The following is a 26,761-nucleotide window of genomic DNA, read 5'->3' on the forward strand; positions in this document are numbered from 1 at the left end:
ATCCTGCGGTCAGCCGGACGGCTAGCCGCATTGCGGGTAACCGCATAGTGCGTATGAACCCTTACAAGGCCACGAAAAACTAGACTCCAAAACATTGAATAAATAATTTAATGTATAATAATATTTTGAGTATTTCGCAATGGCAGCACTGGTTCTAACTGTCTACGTGCTCTCTACTTTTGCTGCTCTGTAGAACTTGAAAGTTACAACAAAAAAGTTAAAAATAAACCGGTCTCGAATCGTCGCCGGCAAGTTATTTTGATATTGTTTAGATTATTGTAACTGCATTTATAAAACAACAATGAACCTAAATAACCATGGCTAGCATCAACGAATACAAGCGTTTCTTTCCAATTGATAGTATTTCAAAAGTATGTGAATTGTTTGAAGCACAACTACGCAGTGAAAAAGAGCCAGATCTGTCATTGTTTTCCATTCTTGTTGGAGCAGTTGAAAATAATTTAACAAATATTAAAGCCAGTGATAAGGATGTCAACTTGGCTAACAATAAATTTGTGAAAATGAAATTTCCCTCAGTATCGTGGGAGGATGTAAAATCACTGTATGACAGATTTTCCTCATTGATGAAGAGTGGTGTCGATTCCAAGTTATTGCAGGGTGATTACTCTAGTCGTGATTTAATAAAACGTGTGGCAGATGTAGTTTGGAATTCGTTGACACGTAGTTATTACAAAGACAGAGCACATCTGCAATCAATATACAGTTTTTTAACAGGAAACAAACTAGATTGTTTTGGTGTAGCTTTTGCTGTCACAGCAGGGTGTCAAATACTTGGAAAGCGGGATGTGCATCTTGCACTATCAGAAGATCATGCCTGGGTGGTTTTTGGTAAAGATGGAAAAGAAACAGCAGAGGTAATATTAATTTTATACAACTACCCTAGAACCATATCTATCTAGCAATTCTTTTTACTTATAGTGGTTTTTATAGGTTCAGATATCATTCTTCATTTTAAAAGAATTATTGTCTTTTATTAATTATTAGGAATTTTAACATTTTCTGGTCAAAATTGTCACTGCAAATAATAATTTTCATTTGGTGCATATTCTTTTCAATTTGAGATCTATACACCCCAGAAACACAAAACATTTTGGTATTGGCATTATCAGAGACTGACATAGGCACTCTTTATTCCTAAGATCCTCTCAAGACATTGTAAGCTGATACATAATGTTTGCTGTGGTTTTTTTTTGTTTTCCACTAGCCTTAGAAGAATGAAGTAACATCATGCAGTTAATACCATCCAATATGATATAGGATATTAAGAAACTGTTGCACAACCATTTTAAAGATATTAAAATTTTAATTGTAACTCAATAAATTTAAGAAAATTTGTTGTTAACACACAAGGATAATCTGCAATGAATAGAACTGATGTATGTATAATATAAAATGAGATACAAGAATAAATTAATGATTACAAAAAGTTAACACTTCTTTTATAGGAAACTCTGTCCTCTTCCAATAAACTCCCATAAAAACCTATCATTCCATCAATTTAAATCTTATATTAAAAGATACTTAATAAGGGTAGCCTTTTATTGAATAGATGATTTTATTAATGAGAAGAAGCTTGGCCTGATGTCATATGATCTTGCAGTGTCAGCTTGTCAATGTGTTTGCTCTTAGGTTAGGTTAGAACTAATTTACAGCCATTTTCAATAACCTATCTATCCTTAGTTTAACTTACTAGAGGTAGACAAATCTATCCTTTTACACTTACTTACATTTTAATAACATAGGTTATATACATAAAGCATTCAACTATAACTATATTGGACATAACTATGGATAGATAAGATCTTGTCATTAAACAGTGACAGCAATGAATCCGTAACTAGATATATGTTATTGTAAACGGCCATTAGTTTACAGAGTAGTTTCAAAATTTCATTTTGAAACTACTTGTTTTATTTTATGAGTATAATTTATAGATTTACCATTCAATGTGATATTTGAGATTTAAATGAATAAAGATACTCTGAACCTGAACCGGGGACAAATAGTCCTCCATAACTCATAGAATAGCTAGGTGCATGTAGAGTTCCCGCACAGAGCGTAAGGATTACAGTGTGTGGTTCTAAAGTAAGTACTTGATTTATAATAATAATATAATAATATTGACACACTAAACACAAATTATATTGCCCCAAATTAGGCATATATAGCCTATGCTATGGGTTGCAAGACAATAATATATATAATACAATGTACTTACTTAAACATACATATAAACCTACATAAATATATATAAACATCCATGACTCGGAAACAAACATCCATATTCATCATATAAATGCTTGCATGTACCGGGATTCGAACCCGGGACCTCTAGCTTAGTAGGTAGGATCGCTAACCACTTGGCTTGTATAGCCGAGGTCGTAAATTTATAATTTTTTTATTCATTTTAATTTTTATATTATAGGTCACATGGCATGGTAAAGGCAATGAAGACAAAAGAGGCCGGTCTGTAGGTGATGGTGTTCTTGCACATTCTTGGTTATACGTAGCAGGTAAACCAGTAGTGTGCACACGAATCATGGAACTAGCAGCACTTGTATCATCAATCAATCCTACCTTAACGCCAACCATTGATGTTCATGAGGTTGCCCTGCTCCAATATAAACTTTTATGGCTTTTATATACGAAAGGTAAGAATTTATTTAACTTTAAGAAACTACAATATCTTATTTATTAAAATGAGCAATACATTTTTTTTTGTTTTTGTGTATCTGCAATCAGTCTTAGGCTTTCATCAGATGTGTTCCCATTTCTCACGTGCAGAGTGTGCTTCCCCGCGGAAGCATCCACTCATCCTGCTTACCTACTCTCTGGAGTCAAGTGTTTGCACATCATAGCGATTCAAGCGATTCCTATAGCTAACATCTAAAAGAGGTGTTACTAATGGATTGCAGTGGCAAAACCGTCTACTTTTATATCTTTCTGAGGTTAGTCTTATTTCATGCTTGACTGTGGTTATGCCTAGGTGTTGGTGTATTTCAGAATTAGTGACAAACCACGGTGCACTTGAAATATTTCTTAATATAATATTTTGCTGCCTTTCGATAACATTGATATTGGATGTGCTTGCAGTTCGTACATTTGTATACCGTATGTCCACACTGGCCTTAAGATTGTTTTATATATTAGGAATTTATTACATATTGCAAGCTTAGAATTCTGTTGCAGTAGCCAATAGTAACTGCGGTACTTTATTATCAACTCATCCCTCTTTGATCATCCCTATCAGCAATACATTTACATATCTAAGTTATATTGATATGAGGTTCAATGATTGGGATGGAATTTACTACAGCAAACTTACCGAATTTCACCTCTGGCGTGTTTCTCCAGATAAAATGGAGTAAAAAAATAATAAATAATGTTTTATATTACAGCCTTTCAGAGCTGCACTAAATAATGCAATACTGTAAATATAAAAAAAAATCAGTCAAGGTTTTAAATAAATATAAAAAGGATATGAACATCTTAAGAGTTCAATATAACAACGCATTTAGAATGTTTATGGGCCTGCCGCGTTATTGTAGCGCTTCCTTAATGTTTGCATTGTATAGGGTTAATGATTTTTATGCAGTAATTAGAAAAAAGATTTTTTCTATTAGAGACCGCATTAGTAAAAGTTCCAATATTGTTGTAAATGTAATGAATAATTTTGAAAATATCATGAATAGACATTGGCTGTTAAAATTAAAGTGTTCAAATAAATGTTTTTAATGTGTTACTAACCCTAGAATAAGATTTTACTAACCATATAATGGCCTGAAATAAATGATATTATTATTATTATTAAATAAAAAGTTCTAATAATTATAAAATAATGATTAACAATGTAGTTAGGTTTATTTAAATTGAATCACATTTACATCAGCTATCTTGATACATTATGTATGTAAGCATCAGAGTGGATCACCAACACTCACATTCTCCTGCGACACCAGAGTAAAAGCATTAACGGGTTTTTAGAAAAGTGTACATACATTTTAAGGTATCCATGTAGTACCATCCTTGTCATGTCATAAAATTCCTTGAAAACCGCTATGAAGGGGAATTATATCAAGTGTATGAACCCACAGTGTTCACATGCTGGAATCCGTCATCCGTCCGCTGCTTTTTACTGACACATCAAACCAGGCCTGTGATCTGCGACTAGTTGGTGGAAATTGCTGCGCATGTTTCTATTGTGTACATAATTATATAATAAAATAAAATAGCAGAAAGCACGCTGTAAGACCGAAACTATGCCGATGGACTTTTCTTTACGTTAATATTATACAATTTTAAATTGAAAATTAGTTTTTAACCTTTTTTTTAAGTTACTAGCATGCATATAAATTATATTCATGTTGACGCCGATTATTATTTTTCTTAATTGAGTGATTATTTATTACTATTTTACAGGTCATTTAGATACTTATCCAATGGCATTAGGGAATCTTGCTGACTTAGAAATATACATGAAAACCTATAGTGACACAGATGACTTTGAGAATTTTACTGATGATGATGCAAACGATGCAAAAATTACTCACAGGCCTGATTCCGCTACTCTATACTTACAAGCAATTAGATCTGCCAGAACATATTATGATGACAGACATGTATATCCATACACATTCCAAGGTGGCTATTATCATCGTCACAAAATGTATAAGGAGGCTTTTCACGCTTGGGCATGTGCTGGTGATGTAATACGTCAGTAAGTATTGAAGTGAATGATTTATATTGTTGCAGGTGACAGCTTTTTATAGTACAACTAGCTGACCCAACAAATGTTGTATTGCCATATATAGTAATAAGAAAAAATCAATAATTAAATTAAAGTTTGTTTTTTACCTCCTGAGAAAGTTAGTATATAGATATTATTATTCAAATTAGTTATTCATTTTAAACTATTATTTCAATTTGATTTATGAACGACGGGGGACACATCAAAGGAAAAACGAAATTTTTGTTTTTATTTAATTCCAAGCATTTTCATATTTATTTACCTTTTAAACCTTCTCTGGACTTCCACAAATAATTCAAGACCAAATTTGCCAAATCGGTCCAGCCGTACTCGAGTTTTAGCTAGACTAACGAACAGCCATTCATTTTTATATATATATATATATTTGGCCTTCACCAAACAAGATAAGAGTATAGTTTTCCTGTTGTTGGATGCGGTTACTAATTATGATAGTAATTACAGCCCTTGTAAAATATTAGGTGTTAAAGTATGAAAGTGCCGATTTGTACTTATAAATTTTTAATTTAACAAATTTATTTCATGGAAATAATTACCATTATTATCTGTACATTGCTGCCATCTAATAGGAAGGTCATTTATGCCTTTGCGATAGAACTGTGGTGATCTAGATTCGACAAACTGTGTGAAAGCATTTTGTACTGCCTCGTGAGAAGAAAACTTATTATCACGTGGAGAATTGTCCAATTCATGAAAAAAATGGTAGTCCGTTGGAGCAAAGTCTGGCGAAGACGGAGAGGGACGAATGGTTTCTAATTGCAGTTCATGTAGAATGAAAACGGTTTCTCGTGCTGTATGAGGTCTCGCGTTATCGTGGAGCAATAATGGTGAAGATCGATTCATGAGTTGGGGCTGTTAGTCAGTTGTCACTGCTAGTTTTGCTATCATTGTTCGGAGTTCGGCACATCTGCCGTCATTGCTTGACCGGATCGTAGAAAGCTATAGTAAATAACACCATGCTGAAACCACCAACCAGTTACCACTACCAGCTTATTGGTAAACTTTGCTTTAGGTCAGCCATTGCGTTTTTCGCTTACGGTTATCGTAAAGAATCCACTTATCATCTACTGTCACAATTCGATCCAATATTTCTTAATTTCTGTATCGATTCAACAAAGCAACACAAATTTCAACACGCGTTTTTCCAGATCAGTCAAATGACGCCCATTTTTCATATTTTTTTATTTTATTGATTTGACGCGAATGAGTCCAATATTTTTGGTTAGGTAACATTAAGCCATGCCGCTACGTCCTGGGTAGTTTGGCTCGGATTGGCTTCCACCGTCTCTTTCATTTCATGGCTCGGATGGGCTTCCACCATCTCTTTCAATTTATTTTTATTCACCTCCTTCATTCACGAAAGCGTTTAAACCAAAACCGCACAGTGCGGTCATTAGCTGTCCCCTCTCTAAACACATTCTTGATATTGCGAGCTGCTTCTGCTGCGTTAGTTCCCCGTCGGAACTTGTATTCAAATAACACTCGAATTTTCGAAGTATCCATGTTTGTTGTTTAAGTTGAATAAAAAAACAACTAAAAGTCGATAATCGAATGTGCACATTTTTGAAAAGAAAAACTACATACCTATGTAACCATGTGAAAAAAGTTTCACTCAAATAATTCAAACCATGAAGGTTCTATGTCAATTCAAAATACCTATTAAAATAAATCGGCAATTTCATACTTTAACCCCTATTACTCTACTTGATTGAAAAGAATGGCCGTTGAGTTTCTTGTATGTTCTTCTCGAGAGTTTAACTTTTTTATAACATATGATAAATTCAGTAATTTAAAAGAAATATTTGTAGTGACTATTTAAAAGCGCTTAGTTTAAGCCTGATTGAATTAAGCTTATTTTCCCTGAACATATCAATGCTGCTACTCATAAAACATTGATAGTATGTTACTGAAATCTTATATAGTTGTATTTTCTCAGGAGTAGAGTACTGTAGATACACTTTTTTTTTATGGAATAGGAGGACAAACGAGCGTACGGGTCACCTGGTGTTAAGTGATCACCGCCGCCCACATTCTCTTGCAACACCAGAGGAATCACAAGAGCGTTGCCGGCCTTTAAGGAAGGTGTACGCGCTTTTTTTTAAGGTACCCATATCGTATCGTCCCGGAAACACCGCACAAGGAAGCTCATTCCACAGCTTTGTAGTACGAGGGAGAAAGCTCCCTGAAAACCGCACCGTGGAGGACCGCCACACATCCAGATGGTGGGGATGAAATCCTAACTTGTGGCGTGTCGTGCGAAGGTGGAATTCGGCGGCAGGAATCAGGTTAAACAAACAGCTCTTCGGAACACTCCCTGTGATAAATGCGGTAGAAGACACACAATGAAGCGACGTCTCTACGCAACGCCAAGAGATCTGTGTAAATATTAACCCCCTTATTCATAATGGTCCGCTAACTTAAAACAGCCGCTAAGAAGTGTTTTTGAAGACAGAGTGAGAATTAGCAATGCTTTAAGTTAGCAGACTATTATGAATAAGGGGGTTAAAGGCTAGCAACCGGATTTCATCTTTATTTTTCTATTTTCAGTTATAATTACTCGAGGGATGATGAAGAAATTTACAAGGAGTTTTCAGAAATAGCAAATGAACTGATACCACAGTTGATGAAAGCGGAAAGTTCCGGCCATTCAGCGAGATCAATCTTGAAGGATCCTGAATGCTTTGCATCACTTTTGAGGTAAGCATTTTATATCTGATAAATAATAGAGGTATGTATGCTTATACACAATACAAATGTTGGTGAACCTAACCTGAAATGGTTGTGACCATTGATATATATTTGTTATGTTTTTAAAGTGATAACCCTCACTTCTAGGATTAATGCACAAATAAAATTTTAAAACAAAATTTTAAGAACGATGCGGGACTCGAACCCTCGACCTCTGGCGTTCCGTGCCAGTGCTCTGCCAACTGAGCTAACCGTTCGGGTGACGCATCGTCATAAAATCTTGTATACTTTGTTCAACTCTCAGGTTGTGGCTTTATCTACATTGCATATTAGGAAATTGACTTGAGATGTGGCTCTTGTAAATCTAAACAATTTGTTATATTTTTTAAAGTTATAACCCTCACTTCTAGGATTAATACACAAATAAAATTTGAAACAAAGCATACAAGATTTTATTACGATACGTCACTCGAACAGTTAGCTCAGTTGGCAGAGCACTGGCACAGAACGCCAGAGGTCGCGGATTCGAGTCCCGCATCGTTCATAAAATTTTGTTTTCAAATTTTATTTGTGCATTGATATATAGGCTTCCATATAAACATAATAAACTTTCGTAATATAAGGTTCAATGGATAGAGCTATCTAAGGAACACCGCACATGAGACAAACTGACCGCTGAGAAGGTTTAAAACATGACGTGATTCACATTCTTAGTAATATAAACAAATAATGTTCTCTAATAATTTCAATACAGTGATAATGAATACTTATAATATTTTACGGAATAAGTATAAGAAACTCCAAACTTTTTCTAAGTTTAGATGGGTTGACCTAGCTTCTAGCGCGATTAGTGTAAATATTGGGAACAATGGTTCTCGAAATCTCGAGCGATTGCCAATTCCGTGGCCATCTGGAGGGCAAAGCCAAATTGACTTCGAAGAAACTGGGCGTCATTGATAGAGCACGGCAATACTCCAAGCCGGCCCACATTCTAGCGCTCTACAAAGCGCAGGTCCGGCCACATATGTGGCATTGCTGTCATCTCTGGTCTGGCGCACCCCAGTATCAACTCGATCCAGTTGACCGCGTGCAACGCAGTGCAGCTCGAATTGTCGGGGACCCAGTGTTCTGTGAACGGCTGGATCACTTGGCGTTGCATAGAGACGTCGCTTTGTGTGTATTCTACCGCTTTTATCACGCGGAGTGTTCCAAAGAGCTATTTCACCTGATTCCTGCCGCCGAATTCCACCTTCGCACGACACGCCACAAGTTAGGATATCATCCCAACCATCTCGATGGGTGGCGGTACTCCACAGTGCCGTCTTCAAGGAGCTTTTTTCCACGTACTACAAGTGTCCGGGACATGGGTACCTTCAAAAAAAGCGCGCACACCTTCCTTAAATGCCGGCAACGTTCCTGATATTCTTCTAGTGTTGCAAGAGAATGTACACGGCGGTGATCGTTATTAAAAGGTAACATGAAACATCTATGTAAAAAAAGGTAAACCTGAAAACTCGAATCCAACCAAAACCCAAGAATATATAATATAACAAGTAAAGAAATAGGGACTCTTGCGGTCGTTAAGGTGTATTTCAGATCGCACAGCGCTACTGAACCTACATTTTTATTCACCTAGATGTTGCCTCTCTTTCTATCGCGTGACTCTTACCTCTTCTGACGGCATTAGGGTTGACTTCTTTAACTAAAACTGTACCTTCCTAGTAGCATCTTTTAAAAATAGCTCACTATACTATTTTTACTATAATATAAATAGGTATCGTAAGTAGGAAATCGTAATTTTAAATCAATATTATTTCACTGTCAGACATACATTAAATGATAGTAATGTTTGCTTTGGAAGACCACGACATAGTGAAACCTACTTAGTATATAGGAAATACATAGATATCATGAATGGTAATTTCATTATAATTTGACAGATTCTATGATGGTATTTGCAAATGGGAAGAAGGCAGTCAAACACCTATTTTACACATTGGGTGGGCTAAGCCTCTGGTGAGCACTATATCCAAATTTGATGCAGAAGTAAGAGCACAAGTAAATATTGTTTGTGACACAGATAGTGGTAAGATTGGCGACGAAACAAAAACTCTGGCCGACATTGAGAGTGAAGGTAAAGATTTTCAGGAGAGCAATGACAGTTGGAACAACAAAGTGTCAGACAATAAGATGTCAGTAAGGGAGCAGTTGACAGCTGCTGTCAATAGTAGACCTAAAGTCACTCTGTACAGTCACAAGATGGCCGCTCTCAAGCCATTATTATTGGCTGAACGGCTCAACACCCATGCTCTACAATTACAATTGACTGCACAGAGTCAACTTCAAATACCTCACACACAAAGACGCGATGAGGACGAACTGAATACAGCGTCTATATCACGGGCAAAACGCGCGCGTCGGGAACGTTAATGAAACTAATTTATTTGAGCTAATGAACAAACAGTATTTCGTAACCTACCGGAAATTATTATTTCTCATTCATGTAAATAGTTAAGATAGCGAGTAATCATATTGCTATCTAACTAGGACTAATAATTTACTTGCACTAGATTGATTTTTATGTTTTATGCTTATTTTACTTATGCAAGAATGCTATGTATACCTAACTAAATGTAATGACTCTACCTCTTTAAGTCGTTTGCATGAGTTTTTAAGAGCCTGTGTAATAATTCCTGTAGGATAAATCTCATTCAGATTTTCCAAAGAGATTTTCGCACCTCTGCAATGAAATTGTGTATGTACAACCGAGACTGTTACTTTCTAAAGTACAAATCTCATAAGTGGATATATTTTTGTATAGGTAGTTTTTAACTCTGTTAGAAAGTGTCATTGTTTTCTAAGTGTATAGTTGTTTAACAATTAAGTAGTACGTTTAAATACATTCTTTTTAATTTAAGAATGAAGCTTTACCTACAATTCGACTGCAATACGACACAGAGTGAAACTCTGTATAATTTTATTTTTTCCTTGTCTTTAGATATTGTTTAAGTAGTTTATTAAAAGTTTAACTCTACCAAGTAGAAGTGTATAAATTATATTGTGATGTAAAAGTTTAGAAACTCTTGTTTGTTATGTTGATAAATTACCGATAAAATCATAATCGTTCTTACGCATAGTAGGCCAATTGGTCGCCTTACATTGGGACAATTTTTGTAGGTGGCAAGTCATGTCTGTTTACACTCACACGCAAGTTACAAAATGTAGCTGTCTTTTCTATCACTGTTTGGCGTCAGAATCATTTTTGCATCATTTCAATGTGTAAGTATGCGGAACACAATTGCTTATTTTGTAATTATAATAACGTATTTATATTGATAATGAAGTGCAAATATCCGACGTGAAACCAAGCTAGGGATATTTCTAATAAGTGATTGATTCCAGCTAAAAAAACAATAAAAAAACGTTGAAAATTACCTACCATGCGATTACAACCTCCCAACAATATAAAAAAACAACTTGATAAGAAAACATTCATAAATAATAAATATGTACTAGTTTTGTTTTATTTTTATTCTTTTGTATCAGGATATATGATATATAGTTAAGTATGTTTGTTAAAAGTTGTAGGTTTGTAGGTTTTAGCTCTTAAATTCATTTCATTAATATTGTAATATGCTATCAAATGTACGTCTTCTGTATTTTTTTTTTTATTTTTTCCGATAGATGTCTTATTTCCTAAATTGTGTTGTCCAAATTAAGAAAGAAATGCAGTCGTTTGAGTAAAATAAGCTGTAACGAAGTGATAGTAATGGTACTTTATGCAATTAGAAAGAGACAGAGAGTGAAGCTTATGACGCCGCCATTTTGTTATTAACAATAGTTACCAATAATAGTAACTACAAGTACTACGTAGACAGCGATATTTATTCCGTCACAAATAGAAGGCTTCAAGTACCCGTTAATAGCCAGGTTCGCAAACATTCGATTAATAACGAGTTTCAATAATATCATTGAGTTATGTTCACTTTATTAAAATCGAGTGGCATGTTTATATCACACGAACATATTTTAACACAGATTAGAGCGAAATGAGGATTTTTACATAATAATATGGTTATAGGTATTTCCTTTAATTGCAAAGGTATTTAACGCTTTTTTAATTTCGGCGGACTAGAAAGAAAGGGGTGTCCTATTTTCTCTGGGTCCTTGCAGTATCTTTATATAAAAATATTTACCTTCACTACTTTATTCACATGCAGGTATGATTTTTTTTTCATACCTATGCACTATTGACGCGTTACTTCATGGCACCGTTGGCAAGCCTGTGCATAGGAACACGGACGAGTTAATAAAAGAAGGACTCCGCGCCGTGATATTAGCAAGTGAAGCACCATTATGCTAGTGTGTGTGCGGGAACACAATTTTTTCTCCCTTAAATAATCAAATATGGCCACAAATACTTATATAGTATCGTTTTTACACTTTTTCACAACGCACGACGGCATTTTTAAAATATTTTATTTAGACGTAAACTGATCTGTCAGAGACGATGACAATTCACATTATGGCCGCCTATCGGCCTGTAGTAGTGTAAGTGTGTGCGTGGGGCTATGCATTTACACGTTAATCGGCTTGTTTTGGTGCTACGCTGTTATATAAGGTGACACGGAGTCCTTATTTTTTTACTAGTCCGTGCATAGGAAATACTTATTAATTACATTTTGCCGTATAACATGTAGCAATGAGGTCCAAAGCACCCTAACAATATTGTTTTCGTATTTTTTACCAACGTAAAAGGTTTAGTATTTTGCATATTAACTCACATCTTTAAAACTAAATCAAATCACGTGTTAATGTGGCACATGGCTAAAGACTCAATATTATTTTTTATCTGTTGTATTATACTTACTTAAATATTCGTTTTATTAGCATAGAAGCAAATGTATTTTTTAACTTCTATGGTAGGTACTTATACAGACACTGGTAATGTTATTTAAGAATATATAAATTAATCATTGTACAAAATATGTTATCATGAATTTGCATTTAATTATACCTACAGCATTTAATATTTGAATATTAATGCATTTAAGTGTAGCAATTAAACTTTTTCTTGGTTATAGGAATTACAATGAAATATTAAGTTATTGTATTATTATAAATATTTTGTTTTAGTGTATAACACAAACCTTGCAACAATAATTATTTTAAGTCACGCTGTTTATAAAATAAAATATATTTGGTGTGATACCGTAATAACCGATAATGTCTCTTCCCGCAGTCTGCACTGAGCATTTCAACTCTTTAGGGACTACGCGCACTTATTCACCTCCATTCGCGTTTCGCTGAACGATTTTGGTCACACTTATACAGCTCTGCTTCTATCAATCGCGTACGGCGTCGTAAGAATGAGAATAATAACTTTAAATCACGTCTGCACTCTTTAATCTTTGCGTGCATAATGATTACGTCAAATCAATGCAGGAACAATACATGTCGCAACTTGTCGACGAGGAGTCGCGAACCATCCCTGTAAAGAGCTATTCCGCCGCATTCGACGGCGATCAGCGCTGTACGCGGCGGAACAGCGCCGAACGCTCTCTATAGCATTCGCATAATAAAAACACATTTATCCTCATTTTGTGCTGGTTTGCCGCGAAAGCAGAATGGACGCGGAAAGCTGAATCGACGCGTACACGTCTCCATACAAAATTATATTATTATAAAATATCATTAATGTGCGATAGCCATAATGCTCTATTTTATATTATTACTATTTTATATTATTTTATGGCACTCGTCACCTGTCGTTAAAGATTTATAATATACCTATAATTAAATTTGCTAACAATAAATATTAAGTTCTGTTGTAGGTTACCGCTATTGATCCTTGAAAACAAAAATCTGAACTTTTAAACTTTATAATTGGGAGAAACACGACGTATGAAATATTTTAAAACGGGCTTAAACGGTTGAAAAAAAGTCTAGCAGTGTGTGTGCCTCTACCTTTGTGCGGACTGTGTGGAACATTCAACCTCTTTGCTCTCGTGGATAATATTGTATTGTACCGACCCACCGATTGATGTTGAATGTTGAGTTATCCAGGCATTGAGGAACATTATAAATTATAAGAATGTTTAAAAACTTACATGATTAATACGTCTTGCTGTTACACAATAAATAAAAACAGGCCAGATTAATACTTTGGTGTGCGTAACAAGCTACGTCTTACACTCGCGATGTACGAGCATTGCTCAAAATAGAGGTGAATTCTAAATTCAATTATTTTCGACGATTTCACAGCTGTCATAGTCTATCTAGACGTATTAATGATCTTAGTTAAAAACGTACCTGTAACAATAGTCAAGAATTCTCTAGAATATGCATTATTTTTAAATTTCATTCGGTAGTGTACACCGCTATATAATTATTAAAAATATTAAACGTTACTTAAAGTATTTTAAACATAATGTAAAAACAGCCAATCGACGCGGACAATGACGTCATAGTTCAAATAACAAACAAACAAGCGTTGAGGATTGGTTGAAAAGAGACATTTATTGCTATTCTTTTAGTACATCAAATAAACAATGGCGGCTATTTCGATTTCTCAGAAATAATTTCTCTTATTAAATGTCAATTTCTTGCTCAAATCATAATTATCACCAATAATTAATTACTCTGTAATTAATTTTTTTTTGTGACATCATTTCAGGCTTGTCCGTAAATATTTTTAAATTTTGAGTAAGTTACATTATGTCGTTTGAACCTCCTTGTGCAGAGCTACTATGGCTCAAAACATGATACAGGAATTATAAACTAAAGTAAATTAAGTCTTAAATGTCATTTATTTATTATTATTTTAGTATTCTTATTCACGTCAGTAAAAATTCTACCACTGCTTCGAAATAACCAATTTTGTTTAAATAAAACTGAGTTTAACATATAAAAGCAATAATTTAAGTACTCTTTATTGAGTTATGGGATGGCGTTTTCTATAGAAATGTTATTTTTCGTGTGCTATAAATTTATTCTGTAATTACACTTTCACATATAATTTACAAAACAAACCCAAAATGTATTCCAGCTAGTTTCCATGAAAATAAATTTATAATTTATAAATGTATACAATAATTCTCTTTAAATTTAACATTAATGTTACTTAAAATCGATAATCTGTGAGTTTGTTATTCGTTATTTTTCTTATATTGTGTCAAATGGTCATTCTTGTAATCATGTGTACTATACCTCTACTATACCTGTGTTTTCTCCTATATATCCCGATTAGGTACAAAAATTTTAATTAGGTACAGCAATCAATAAAGTTACGAAAAAAAGAGTGTGTGTACTTATGTACACGCGTTAGAAGTTATACTTCTTTGGCGTATGGAAAAATAAATAAAATTTTAACAAATAGTTATTAGTCAATGCTATCATATATGAAATTGATTTAATAAAAACACCAAAATAATATTTATTTATTCACACTGTTTAATTGTACTGTTACGAAACACGTGTTCTAAATATAAAAATACTAGAATATACAACTTTAACATAGTTATCGATTTTCATGCCACCTAGAACTAACTTCATGATGTAGAATTCAGGTGTCATCTCATCATTTTTCTCCATCGCGCCAAAAGAAGTATAACTTCAAAAAATTTTTAAATTGTTTGGGATAAGTCAATATTTCCAGTATGATGGCGCTGGAAAAGATAATTTAGTAGCTCGTTGACAATCTAGATGTTGTACTATATATATATATATTGTAGACGTTAAAATATTTTTTAATTACCGTCCCTTCCGTTGTTTTCTTTTAAAATATTTACATAGTTGTAATTTATATTCATTAGAATATTATATAGATGTATATATTGTACTGATACATATTTTTTTAATGTTTATTTTGCAGCATTATAGTAATTTTTATTAGCTACGTTGATTATCACATCAAATAGCCTTAGAAAATTAATACGTCTAGATAGAGTCTCTTGCTTTTAGACAACCGATAAAAACAGCCCAGGAATATTAGTAGTGTGCGTGATAAGCTACGTCTTACACTCGCGATTTGTATGACACTTTTTTTTTCGACGTTTTAACAGCTGTCATAGTCTATCCAAATGTATTAATGATCTAAGCAGGTAGCAATGAAAACAGTGAGTACCTATATTGATGATTGTGATAGTAGGTCCTGAAGTTAATAACCTTGTAATAAAATACATTTTTTGTTAATCACACTATTCCAAATTGAACTTACTGAAAATTATTTTCCATTTACCTATACTTTGATTTCCTAATAAAACGTGTATTTTAGTTTGCTTTTCGTTTTAAAATCACAATCACATACCTACTGTAATATTTTCACTGTTCGATTATCATCAATTCTATTTTCTCGATAAGATGTTATATATTATATTTAAATCAGCTTTTGCAGTTGTGGGATTTTTGTATATATTATTATGTATTATGCTTTCTTCAATCAGTATGTACCTACAACAGATTATTAATGAAATAAATACTTAACCGAGTGTGTGTTCTTTCATTTAATATTTATTACCTACAGGTTTCTACGCTTAGAGTTTGTATCGTATCCCATCGATTTCGGAACACTTACCTAAATGTCTCAGCCTGTATCAGCAGGGCATCGATATATGAGGCGACGTCCCCTAGGAATGACCACAGAACTGAAAATTAAAGTGAAGGCCAAATTTGGCAAGCGATGGGGTCTCCAACCAAAGCTCAACTATGGCTCTACACAGCAGTGGTGAGACCAATGCTCACTTATGGCTGTATAGTGTGGTGAACCAGGATCAGGCTTACAACTTGCATCGCCAAATTACAAAAATTTCAAAGGCAAGCATGCTGTGCGGTGACGGGATGCATGAGAAGAACTCCTACCGCCGCCTTGTAAATAGCCCTGAGCATCCCTCCGCTCCACCCATTCATATATCAAGAAGCGGCAATGGCTGCGCTAAAATTAAAACATCTGAAAACACAGAGAATTGACAAAGTAAGACACCTTAGCATACTTTCAGAAGCATGGTCAGCTGGGTCACTGGTGGAAGCAGCTAGTGATAAAATAGAGCGGACATTCATGTTTGACAAAAAATACAGAAAAGAGCTCGAGGAAAGGAACGACAGTGTCCTTACACATCATGAGCTCGACCTCTACACAGATGGTTTGAAGACGTATTCAGGCATAGGTACGCGAGTCTTCTTGGAAGACCTAAATGTCAGCATATTCGAGGATTCTGCTAGCTGCCAATGCTATCTTGGCCAGAGAGGTTCAAGATCACACCATTAGAATACTCTCTGATAGCAAATCGGTATTACAATCCCTTCAAAGTGAGAATCAATTCCAGCATATTACTTGAATGCCACTCAGCATTAAATAAGGTGGCTGGCAAAAACAACTTAACACTTCAGTGGATCAAAGGTCACAGTGGGGTCAGGGGCAACGAGGCGGCAGACCAACTGGCTAGAAGGGGTTCTGAGACCCAACCGGTCGGACCAGAGCCTTTCCTGCCTCTGCCACATAGTTGGTTCACACTAAACACAATAAAAGCACTACATCAACAATAATGGGATAGCCTTGAGAAGTGCAGGCAAGCCAAAGCAGCTTTACCTTGCGCCGACTTGCGTTTTACCAGGGAAATCTTACTCGGTGTCGACTAAGATTAATATTATGTGCGGCCACAGCCCCACAGGTCACGGCAATTTTAACAGGCATCTTTTTAATATAGGTGTCACGGACAGCCCTCTATGCACAGGTTGCCTGGGGGCAGAGGAAACAGCCGCTCACGTTCTGCTGGAATGCAGTGAGGTGGCAAACTACAGGGCGAAGCACCTGGGTTCACCAGGCGCTCTTCGGGAAGTCTTCCGAGACGATTTTCAAAATGCACCACGCTGAATGATTTGGCTCATGTACCACCGATCATGTGAATTGTTCGCGACTTACTGCTTTAGCATGTGCTCTGACAAAACTGGTTAGTGCGCCTACGCGCATCCCAGGCATGGGATATACATATCTCCACTATTGCACCTTCTGTTGACCTCACATCCGGAGTGCTAACTGATTTCCGTGGACCTGCCTGATGCAGAGCACCGTGCCTGCAGATTGAGATGAGATTTGTTCCTTTACTGCACCCTACCCATTACTTTTCCAACAGGATCCAGATGCCGCTGGTGACTGTTTAGTGTCCATCGGTGGTAGTTAAACCTTAGTTTAATCTCAAAATGCCTTGTGCCGAAAACGGGTAGGTACTATCGGGGATGGGTGTCGAACAGTTTTGGTGCATGCGATACCTACGTGTGCGCTGGGATCCATCCAACTGTCGCCACATCCAAATTAGGTAACTACCCCCTTTTTACGTAAGTTGTGGAATAGATTATCAACCGCTAGCTCGTGGTTACTTGGTTGAACGAGCACCAGGTAATTAGCGATTACTAGTACGGTTTCCGTCAAGAGTAGCTCAGCTTGTGATTTTCTTCTTGTAGGTATATCTCACCAATATATACCTAAGTCGCAGCGTAAGACGCGATTAGTCTGGACATGGTGAAAGCCTTCGATGGAGTAACATCGATAAAGCGGTTATTGGGAAGCTGTCTTCCTATGGACTTCGCAGAAAATTATACAAATAGGTCAGCTTTGTGGCGGATCGTAGCATTAAGATTGTTATCGACGGCGCATGCGCCGTCGCGCTTATTCCCATAAACGCTGTTGTCGGTAGCTGTATTCTATCCCCTACACTGTTTCTTCTGCATATCAGTGATATGCTGCAAATCAGCGACATTCATTGCCTATACAGACAGTGCGGGGTATGCTGCTTGCACTGGCCCCGCCCACATCTTTCTGGATATCAACGCCCTCTCACGTTAGTCCCTCTTTAGTCAACCTGAGTAATGGTATGGCGGGGTGTGAATGTTTGACATGAGAATAGTATTCGATTAAAGTATTACTCAAAACTACTCTAATCTGTGCTCTTAGGTAGGCACTTAGAATAGACATATAATACCTATTACGTAGTATTCTCTGAGAGCAAATTATTGTGAGTTTTCTCTATATATAATATACTAGCGGACCCAACAGACGTTGTTGAAGAATCGGTCCAGACGTTAAGAGGAGATCACTAACATACGCAGAAGAATTATATGTGAACTTATTGAGAATCGTTTAGATTCTGTCGATCGTTCTCAAATTCACTGGAACACTCTTAAAAAATCATCTAAAACGGTCCACCACCACCACCATTTAGGAGGTAGTTCAATTGTTAATCTAATCCATCATCGAATCCACCTGAAGACAACACAGAAAATTTCATTCAAATCGGTCCAGCCGTTTAGGAGGAGTTCACTGTTAACGCACGTAAGAAGAATTGTAGATATAAAGATAGGTGTATTATCTATGTAGCTCTCGATAGAGTATCAACGAGTAGCATATTCTTTGTTATGTAGGTTACTATAGCAACAACAGTATAAACAATAAATAACGTAGGTACCTACCTTGTATTTTAAATGCGAAAAATTAATTAAATAATAAAAATTAATTAATAAAAACTATTGTGTCGTTATAGGATCTTTAAATTCAGAATGTCAATACCTGAGTTAGCTGTAGAGTTACTAAAGAAATCTATTAAGGAAGCAAAATGTAACTCAACTGTAACCAATATTATAATAACAGGGAATAAAAACGTTGTAAGTCTATGATTAAGTAGAAGATAATATAAAACTGATTAAACATCGAATTAAGTTATGTGAAGTCAAACTTAGAATTAATTTAAGTATTCCTGCTTGAATATCAGTTTTTATTTAACTACTTTCAACAAGTTTTTTCAGGGTAAATCAAGCCTTATAAATGCGTTTCTCGAAAAGAATGATAAGCCCCGAGAAACAAAAGTATTGGAATATTCTTTCGGTAGAAAATCATCTCAAAAATCGGGGATTGAAAAATGTATATGCCATGTTTGGGAATACAGTGGAAAACTAGAGATGCTTAAGGATGTATTGACTCCCATTCCGATAAATGACAACTTCTATATCTGTGTCATGATAGACCTAAGTAAAGTAAAATGTATCTGGAACATAATAGAAACATGCCTTCAGATCATTACTGAAAAATACCAGTCAACGGTATATGAGATAATTATAATCGGTGGGAAATACGATATTTTCAAAAATTATGGTACGTCTATGTTTTTATTGAATACCAGCTGACCCACTCAAATTTGCGCGGTTGGTGATATTAACGATGTAATTGCCATCATATTACGTGGGTAACACTGAAAATGTTTAGAACTGGTCAGTTAGAAACATTGCTAATGAAAACGCTTTTTTAATTTAAATTTTAGAACTCTTTGGTAACCTAATGTAGTATGTTGCATTCATTTGTCATTTGTTTTTGTGAATTGGCGGCAAATCTAAAACTCTTGTTACACGTGAAAATGAACCTAACGCGAGAAAATTTTCGGTCAATTATTTATTATGACGTTCGTTGTTGGCTCACTCAACAACAAAGCTATGATAGGCTGCGATTAGCATTTCTTAATGAAGCCCCATCTCGTGCCACTATTTACAATTGGTTTAACGAGTTTAAGCGTGGACGTAGAGATCTCAATGATGATCCGCGTGAGGGAAGTCCTTTAACAGCGACAACTGAAGATAACATCAGCGCTGTGCGACGCATGAAAGAGAAAGATAAGAGAGTGACCTATCAGCAGATACCGGCAATCCTAGGCATTGGTATGTGTCAAGTTGAAAAAATATTACACGAACATTTAGGCGTCAGGAAGCTTTGTACCAGATGGAGTCCCCATACTTTAACCGACGACCAGAAACACCTTCGCATGGACTGGTGTCGCCAAATGTTAGATAAGCTGCTGTATTTGACATCGTCACAGGTGATGAAAGCTGGAAATATTGCTACGAACCCGAAACCAAAAGACAATCAGCTCAGTGGGTGTCTCCTTTCGAGGATCGGCCAACTAAGGTAAAGAAAGGAAGGAGTCAAGGAAAAAATATGCTTGCCTTATTCTTTGGTCGGAAAGGTTCATTCATTTCGCGACAGTTGTGCTAGAAGATGGAAGGACAGTTACTGCAGACTGGTATGTTAATCGCTGTTTGCCTGTTGTCTTGGAAAAATTCGACAGCACTTCCCTCGAAGCAGGATCCTCCTTCACCACGACAATGATTCAGCGCACTCCGCAATACGGACTGTTGAATATTTGACTATGGCATGTGTCGAGATAATGAGTCATCTGCCATACAGTCCTGACCTGGCGCCCTGCGACTTTTATTTATTCCCAAGAACTAAAGATAAAATTCGAGGTAGTTATTCGCTTTACGAGCCCTGAAGATGCGGTGAAAGCGTATGAAAATTCCATAGAAGAGACCCCTAAGGAAGAATGGGCCCACTGCTTTTCTCAGTGGTTCCATCGAATGCGGCGATGTGTAGAGAGGAACGGAGATTACTTCGAAAAACAATAAAAGTATTGGCAACTTTCTACATTAAGCCGTTTTTCATTTTCTAAACATTTTCAGTGTTACCTAGGTATTGATTCAGCTGACTTTAGTCCGTAAGATTCATACATAAAAAATGATTTGAGTAGGTATAGGACAAAAACCTAAATGCGAAATAACCTACGTGTGTTTATATGTACTTACCTACCTACTATAATATGGTATCTATATTAATTATTTTCAGACTCAGAAATCAAAAAGCACGTGTGCACCATGATAAGAAGTATTGCACTTCTGTATAACGCACACGTAATATTTCACTCAACGAAAGAACCACCACTACTCAGGAGGTCGAAGGAAGTATTCTATAGCATGGGATTCGGGAAAGGCATCACATTGAAGGACAGAAACATAAACTTTACAAAGCCTTTAATTATTCCTAAAGGGTCCGATACTTGGGAAAATATTGGCATTCCTGTCTCAAATTTAGACCAAGTAATAAGTATTTTTATTATATATAGATTTAAAATGAGTAAATTTTGTTAATTTCCAAAGGTGTTACTAATTTCAATCGTTTTTAGATCAAAAATCGATACATTGCTCGAGTGACACCAGAAGTAGACCTACAAAATAACAACAGCGCCATCGCTAGAAATCGCACTCATCCTGAACCAATCCTGGATGCACTCTCAAATTTAAAATACGACGAATTGCGTAACATAGCGTGCTTTGATCCAGCCATCAGCGAATACTTAGCTGGCCTTAATTGTATAGGGCATGTTAAAATGCATTAGTATTTTCAATAAAGCACAGCGATTTTATTATTCTTTTAATTTTCTTTATTATATTGTTATTCTCCATGCGACGCCGTGAAGGTAACTTCATATCTACCAACGTACTTTGCCTCATAATATGAATGGAGATTGTAGAAGCCTGAAATATTATTTAACCCCAGAGGATATCGAGCATGTCACGAAATATCTAACATGTCTATACAGGGTTTAATTGTTCAGTGTGACCAGTCGACTATTCCGTTACTATCACAAATTATATCAAAAAACTTTGAACTGATATCGAAAGTACGCTACATTAGGTAATATCGAAATTTTGGATACCTAATGATTGATGCGCGCCCTGGTTGTTAATGCATTGCTTAAAAGTCATGAACGCGAAATGCGTTACTTAAACACGTAGAAAATTTTACACGTCATGTTCATGATCGATATTATTGGCATAACTATAGGTACATGTTGTTGTTCAGTCTACTAATGTATAGCTAGCTTGTGTACTATGTTGCATATATGCGTGACGGGAATAGCAGAAGATTCCCTGTTCTAGTCTATTCAATAAGTTCAAAAACGTGTTAATTCTTTATAAAAATTAATACTAATACTTTAATTCATTTACAATTGCTACATTCATACCATACCCTGTACCTACACCAGCGCCAATGAAGAAGGTTTTTGAACTGTTAATTACAGCATACAGTTGGACACTTTTTCAACTTTTCTCCCAGCTTCCTGAGATGATTCTCCTTACCTCTACTCTGCATAATTTGTATACAGGAAATCAGTACCTAGCAGAACACACTCAATAATTTATTAAAACATAAATACGCTTAATTATTATTATTCATATAAATAGCTGTTTCTTTGTATATTATTATTATGTATTTTTTATAAATCATTGTAAATAAAATAAAGTTAATAACTTTGTAAAGTAGTTTTTTTTTTTAATTTTATCAATGATAAATTAAAATAAGAAATGTATAGGTACTTACCCAAATAATTATTTTCTTTATACCTCGAATAGAACTAAAAATTAATATTTTTATAATATAACTTAAAATTTATATTTTTATAACAAGGAACTTCGTTCCTATCCGGTGTCCCACGAAACCACACGGTTTTTTTTACGCAAAGGAGGACAAACGAGCATACGGTCACGGTGATACATGATCACCGCCGCACACAGTCTCTTGCAACACCAGAGGAATCATAGGTGCGTTGCCGGCCCTTGGAAGGTGTACGCGATTTTTTTTTTGTTGGCTGTTTGTTTAAGATTTCTAGCTATTAGTGATTCATATTCATCTTTTTTCGATTCATTGCATCGGATATTAAAGGCAAAAAGTAGTCAATGCATTACTGATGCTTGCGAGACGATTATAAAAGTATTGAAAGAATATCTTAATGCAAGCCCAGATAAATATTGCTAACAAAGTTTGTTTCTTTGACCACCATCTATGTTCTTCTTTTCCACTTTAAAAAAAATACGGTGTGTCCGGTCAATGTTTAAAACTTTATTCAACAAGCATGGATAGAGTATAAAACATGTTTTAAATATGTATTATACATAAACTACTATAAAATTAATAATACTTGTTAAGAACATGTATGTGTTATTTTGGTGTGAACGCTGTCATTGAAACAAGTTTCAGATCTATATGTGAACGCAAATGTGTTTTATGCTGGTATAGACTTGTTAGCACCACAGTGTGAACGAAAGTATGTTTCAGACAATTGCAATAAATGTCGAAAACAAATAATTAAGATTTGACAAGTTTTATATAAAACAAGTTTTTGACTTGTTTTTATGTAGGTAAACGAGGGGTAAAGAGTAACGATAGGTAGTCCTACACCTACTCATATTCTGTTACTAGAATATTTAGAATAAAATATATAATCGCTGTTGTTGTTGGTGGCCTACCTTACATCAAAGGATATAATTGAGCGAAGGGAAGCGAAGCTGAGCAGAGCTCCCACCGGGTGACTCCATTGCTTTCTGTGTTAAATTGTTACTCGGCCATTTCTGGACCGATTTAAAAAAAATGCACTCATAGAAATTTCGAAAGCTTTCGAAATTTCTAGGTTATTGTCGAGAGACCGAATTTTGAATTTCGACTTCATTCAATTATTATAATTAAAAACAAACATGTTTTACAAATTATTCTAAATTAGCACGCACTATTTATATTTATTTAAAGATCAAATCACAATAATTTTTATTTGTAACATTGCTATCAATCGAGAGTGATTCGACTGCCAGTTTCTTAGATAATAAATTTGTAAATCAGCACAAGTTTCTCATGTGACCAAATAAGGCGCTAAATGCTAATTCTTCGTGTTTAAATATGGCGCTAAATTCCAAAAGATTCTTTTTATTGTTTTTGTTAGGATTAATTTTGTTTTGTTTTTGTACACAGACTTAGTTTACCTCGCTTCGCTCAAATATACGCCGCAGCGAAACGGTACGACGAGCGATTGCGTCATCCTAATATTTACTCTAAAGAGCCTAACATCGGCTAAATTGTGGTGATCAACAACAATCGCAACCTAAGGAAATAAAAAAATAACAAAATAGTGTTTTTTTTTTAATTTCATTCCTTTTTGGAGACTTTGGCTCGCACATTCCATGCATCCCCCAGCTTCAAGTTTTCTTTCATCGATTCACATTGCAAGTTTTCTTGTATGTTCTACTTCAAAGTGTTTTTATTTATTTTAAGATAGGGAAACGAATCACGTTACAAAAATGTACAACACGAGAATTTTGATATTTGATATGGCTAAGATAAATGTAGGTGAATAAATAAATATTATATATATAATTTTCAGATAAAATATATTAGGTACTATATATTATTTACAATTTAATATTATTGCTATGAATATATTTAGGAAGTATACTATACAATATGGGATCAACAGAACTCAGGAGGGTTTTTATAGAAGTGGAGAAAGTGACACGGATGGATATCAAACTATCTAAAAAGGAAGTTCAGTCATATTTAGGACAGGAAAAGAATAAGTGATCCAGATCCCCAAAGTCATGTCCGCATTAACATTGTGGACTATCTATAATATGAAACCTTGCAAGGTTTGCCGGACAAGTGGTGTGTCCAAGGAGCATTCTTATCAATATGGTGGTAATGATTTTATCAACTTTAATGACAGAGAACCATGACTTGTTAGGAATTATTTATTGAATTTCGCAATAAATTAGCCGCAGCCCATCTATGTGTCAGGTATACCAGAAGATCACCTGCCGACCGACCATGGCGAAACCCGTATTGTCGGTCGTTGATCAACTGGTGACCCTCTAGGTATACCAAGAGCTGACGGCTAATTATGCTCTCCATGATTTTGGAGAGCAGAGAGGTAATAGCAATAGGCCTGTAGTTTGCCGGATCTGAATTGTCTCCTTTTTTTTGGATCGGATGGACAAGAGCAGACTTCCATGAGTCAGGGACTACGCCTTTCAAATAAGAGTGCCGGAATAAACGCGTTAGCACCGGCGTCAACTCAGGGGCACACGTTCTAAGCACGATTGGAGAAATGCCATCCGGCCCGCTCAACTTCCTGACGTCCAACGAAAACAGAGCTCGCCTAACAGTTTTCTGTCTGAACTGTACTTCAGGCATAGAGCTCTGACACCGCGGGATGGTCGGCGGTGTTTTTCCGTTGTCGTCAAGAGTCGAGTTGGAGGCGAAAAGAGTGTACAAGAGATCGGCTTTCTCTTTTGCCGTATGGGCCAGGGTGTCATTCCTCATGTGCAACGGCGGCATGGACGGCTGGCTGAAGTTACCAAGAGCAGCTTTCGACAACGACCAGAACTTGCGTGTTCCGGTCGGGTAACTGGAAAGCTGCTCGCCGATTTTGACGACGTGTTTTGATTTTGCACGGGCGATTTGCCGCTTAAAAAATCTGGAGGCACGGTTGTATTTCCTCTTAAGAACTATGCAGTTCGGATCCTTTGAGCCCAGCGCCGCAACCCAAGCTCGATACGCCTGTTTTTTCATGCCTCGTCTGACATGTCTCTATAGTACTGTTTCTCAGCCTCTTTTCTTAATTTAACTAATTCAGTACATACTTATCCCACCGAGGTGGAGAAGGGTTATGGCGACTAGGTGACTTTTTCCAAGGGAATGTTTCATCTGCTGCTTGTAGTAGTGCACTTGTAAATGCATTGCGACAATTATTAACTCCATGCGATAAATTGGGTAAATCCGAAATATTAAGGTCTACGGCACTTTTAAATTTATCCCATAATTTTTCATTTTTTCATTTTTCATTTCAAACGTGGCTTTCTGTAAGAATTTTGTAAGTAACGCGAATCATTAGTCGGAAATGAAATAACAATTGGGTACATATATTTACGTTAGGCCCTGTGCGTCTGGTAGGAGCACCAGAATTAAGTATACAAATATTATGAGAATCAAGTATGTCTAACAAGATTTCACCACAATATGTAGAGATCATCCTCAAGAAATATGATGGGAGTTGAAATCTCCTAAAATTAAAAAAGGACGAGGAAGACGTGTGATAAGACTGTTAAAGTAGTGAAGAGCTGAAGAAGTAGCGAAAGGAATATATGTATATAGAAACTACACAAATATTATTTATCTGTTCTGCTACCACAGAAAAATTACTATGGGTAGGAAGTGATAGAGGATAGAAAGAGATAATGTTTCTTATAAGTAAAACGACACCACCATACCCATCACTATCATATCTGAAGCAAGAAAATCCGTGGATTTTAAAAGCCTTGTCTTAAGCCTGGCTTAAACCAAGTCTCAGAGAGTACAAATAAACAAGCCTACTTATACTACTTCTTAACTGCACTTCAACAGTTCCATTATAGAATCTTTTGAAGTACTGCCATTTTTAAGGGCTTCTGGATTGTTGAACATATCTATTATAGATGCAACGTTGTACGGTATTTTAATATTAGACTGGGTTAATGTCTGAATGAGAATTTGAATGATATCTGATGTAGTCAATGTGCAAGTATTTTCCAATGCACAGCCATCTTGGGCTGCAGGAGTGTGAAATTCTTTGATTATATTTTGATGAGCCTCTTGATCATAACCATTAT

The 26,761-nt window shown here is 35.7% G+C and overlaps 2 protein-coding genes across 2 annotated transcripts; both read left to right on the forward strand.

Annotated features, from left to right (window-relative positions):
• Positions 1 to 201: 201 nt before the first annotated feature.
• LOC126971596 (menin) lies at positions 202 to 13,147 on the forward strand. The gene is made up of 5 exons (XM_050817926.1): positions 202 to 875; positions 2,447 to 2,672; positions 4,441 to 4,738; positions 7,334 to 7,483; positions 9,415 to 13,147. Exons 1-5 carry the CDS (start codon positions 318 to 320, stop codon positions 9,902 to 9,904), a joined length of 1,722 nt encoding a protein of 573 aa, XP_050673883.1. The 5' UTR covers positions 202 to 317; the 3' UTR covers positions 9,905 to 13,147.
• A 5,859-nt stretch (positions 13,148 to 19,006) lies between these two features.
• Positions 19,007 to 21,697, forward strand: LOC126971666 (cytoplasmic dynein 2 light intermediate chain 1). Its single transcript, XM_050818049.1, has 4 exons — positions 19,007 to 19,129; positions 19,271 to 19,616; positions 21,135 to 21,385; positions 21,472 to 21,697. The coding sequence occupies exons 1-4, from the start codon at positions 19,025 to 19,027 to the stop codon at positions 21,682 to 21,684; spliced, it is 915 nt and encodes a 304-aa protein (XP_050674006.1). The 5' UTR covers positions 19,007 to 19,024; the 3' UTR covers positions 21,685 to 21,697.
• Positions 21,698 to 26,761: the final 5,064 nt, after the last annotated feature.

The sequence above is a fragment of the Leptidea sinapis genome, chromosome 24 (genome assembly GCF_905404315.1).
Source record: "Leptidea sinapis chromosome 24, ilLepSina1.1, whole genome shotgun sequence".
In the NCBI taxonomy this organism is placed as follows: Eukaryota; Metazoa; Arthropoda; class Insecta; order Lepidoptera; family Pieridae; genus Leptidea; species Leptidea sinapis.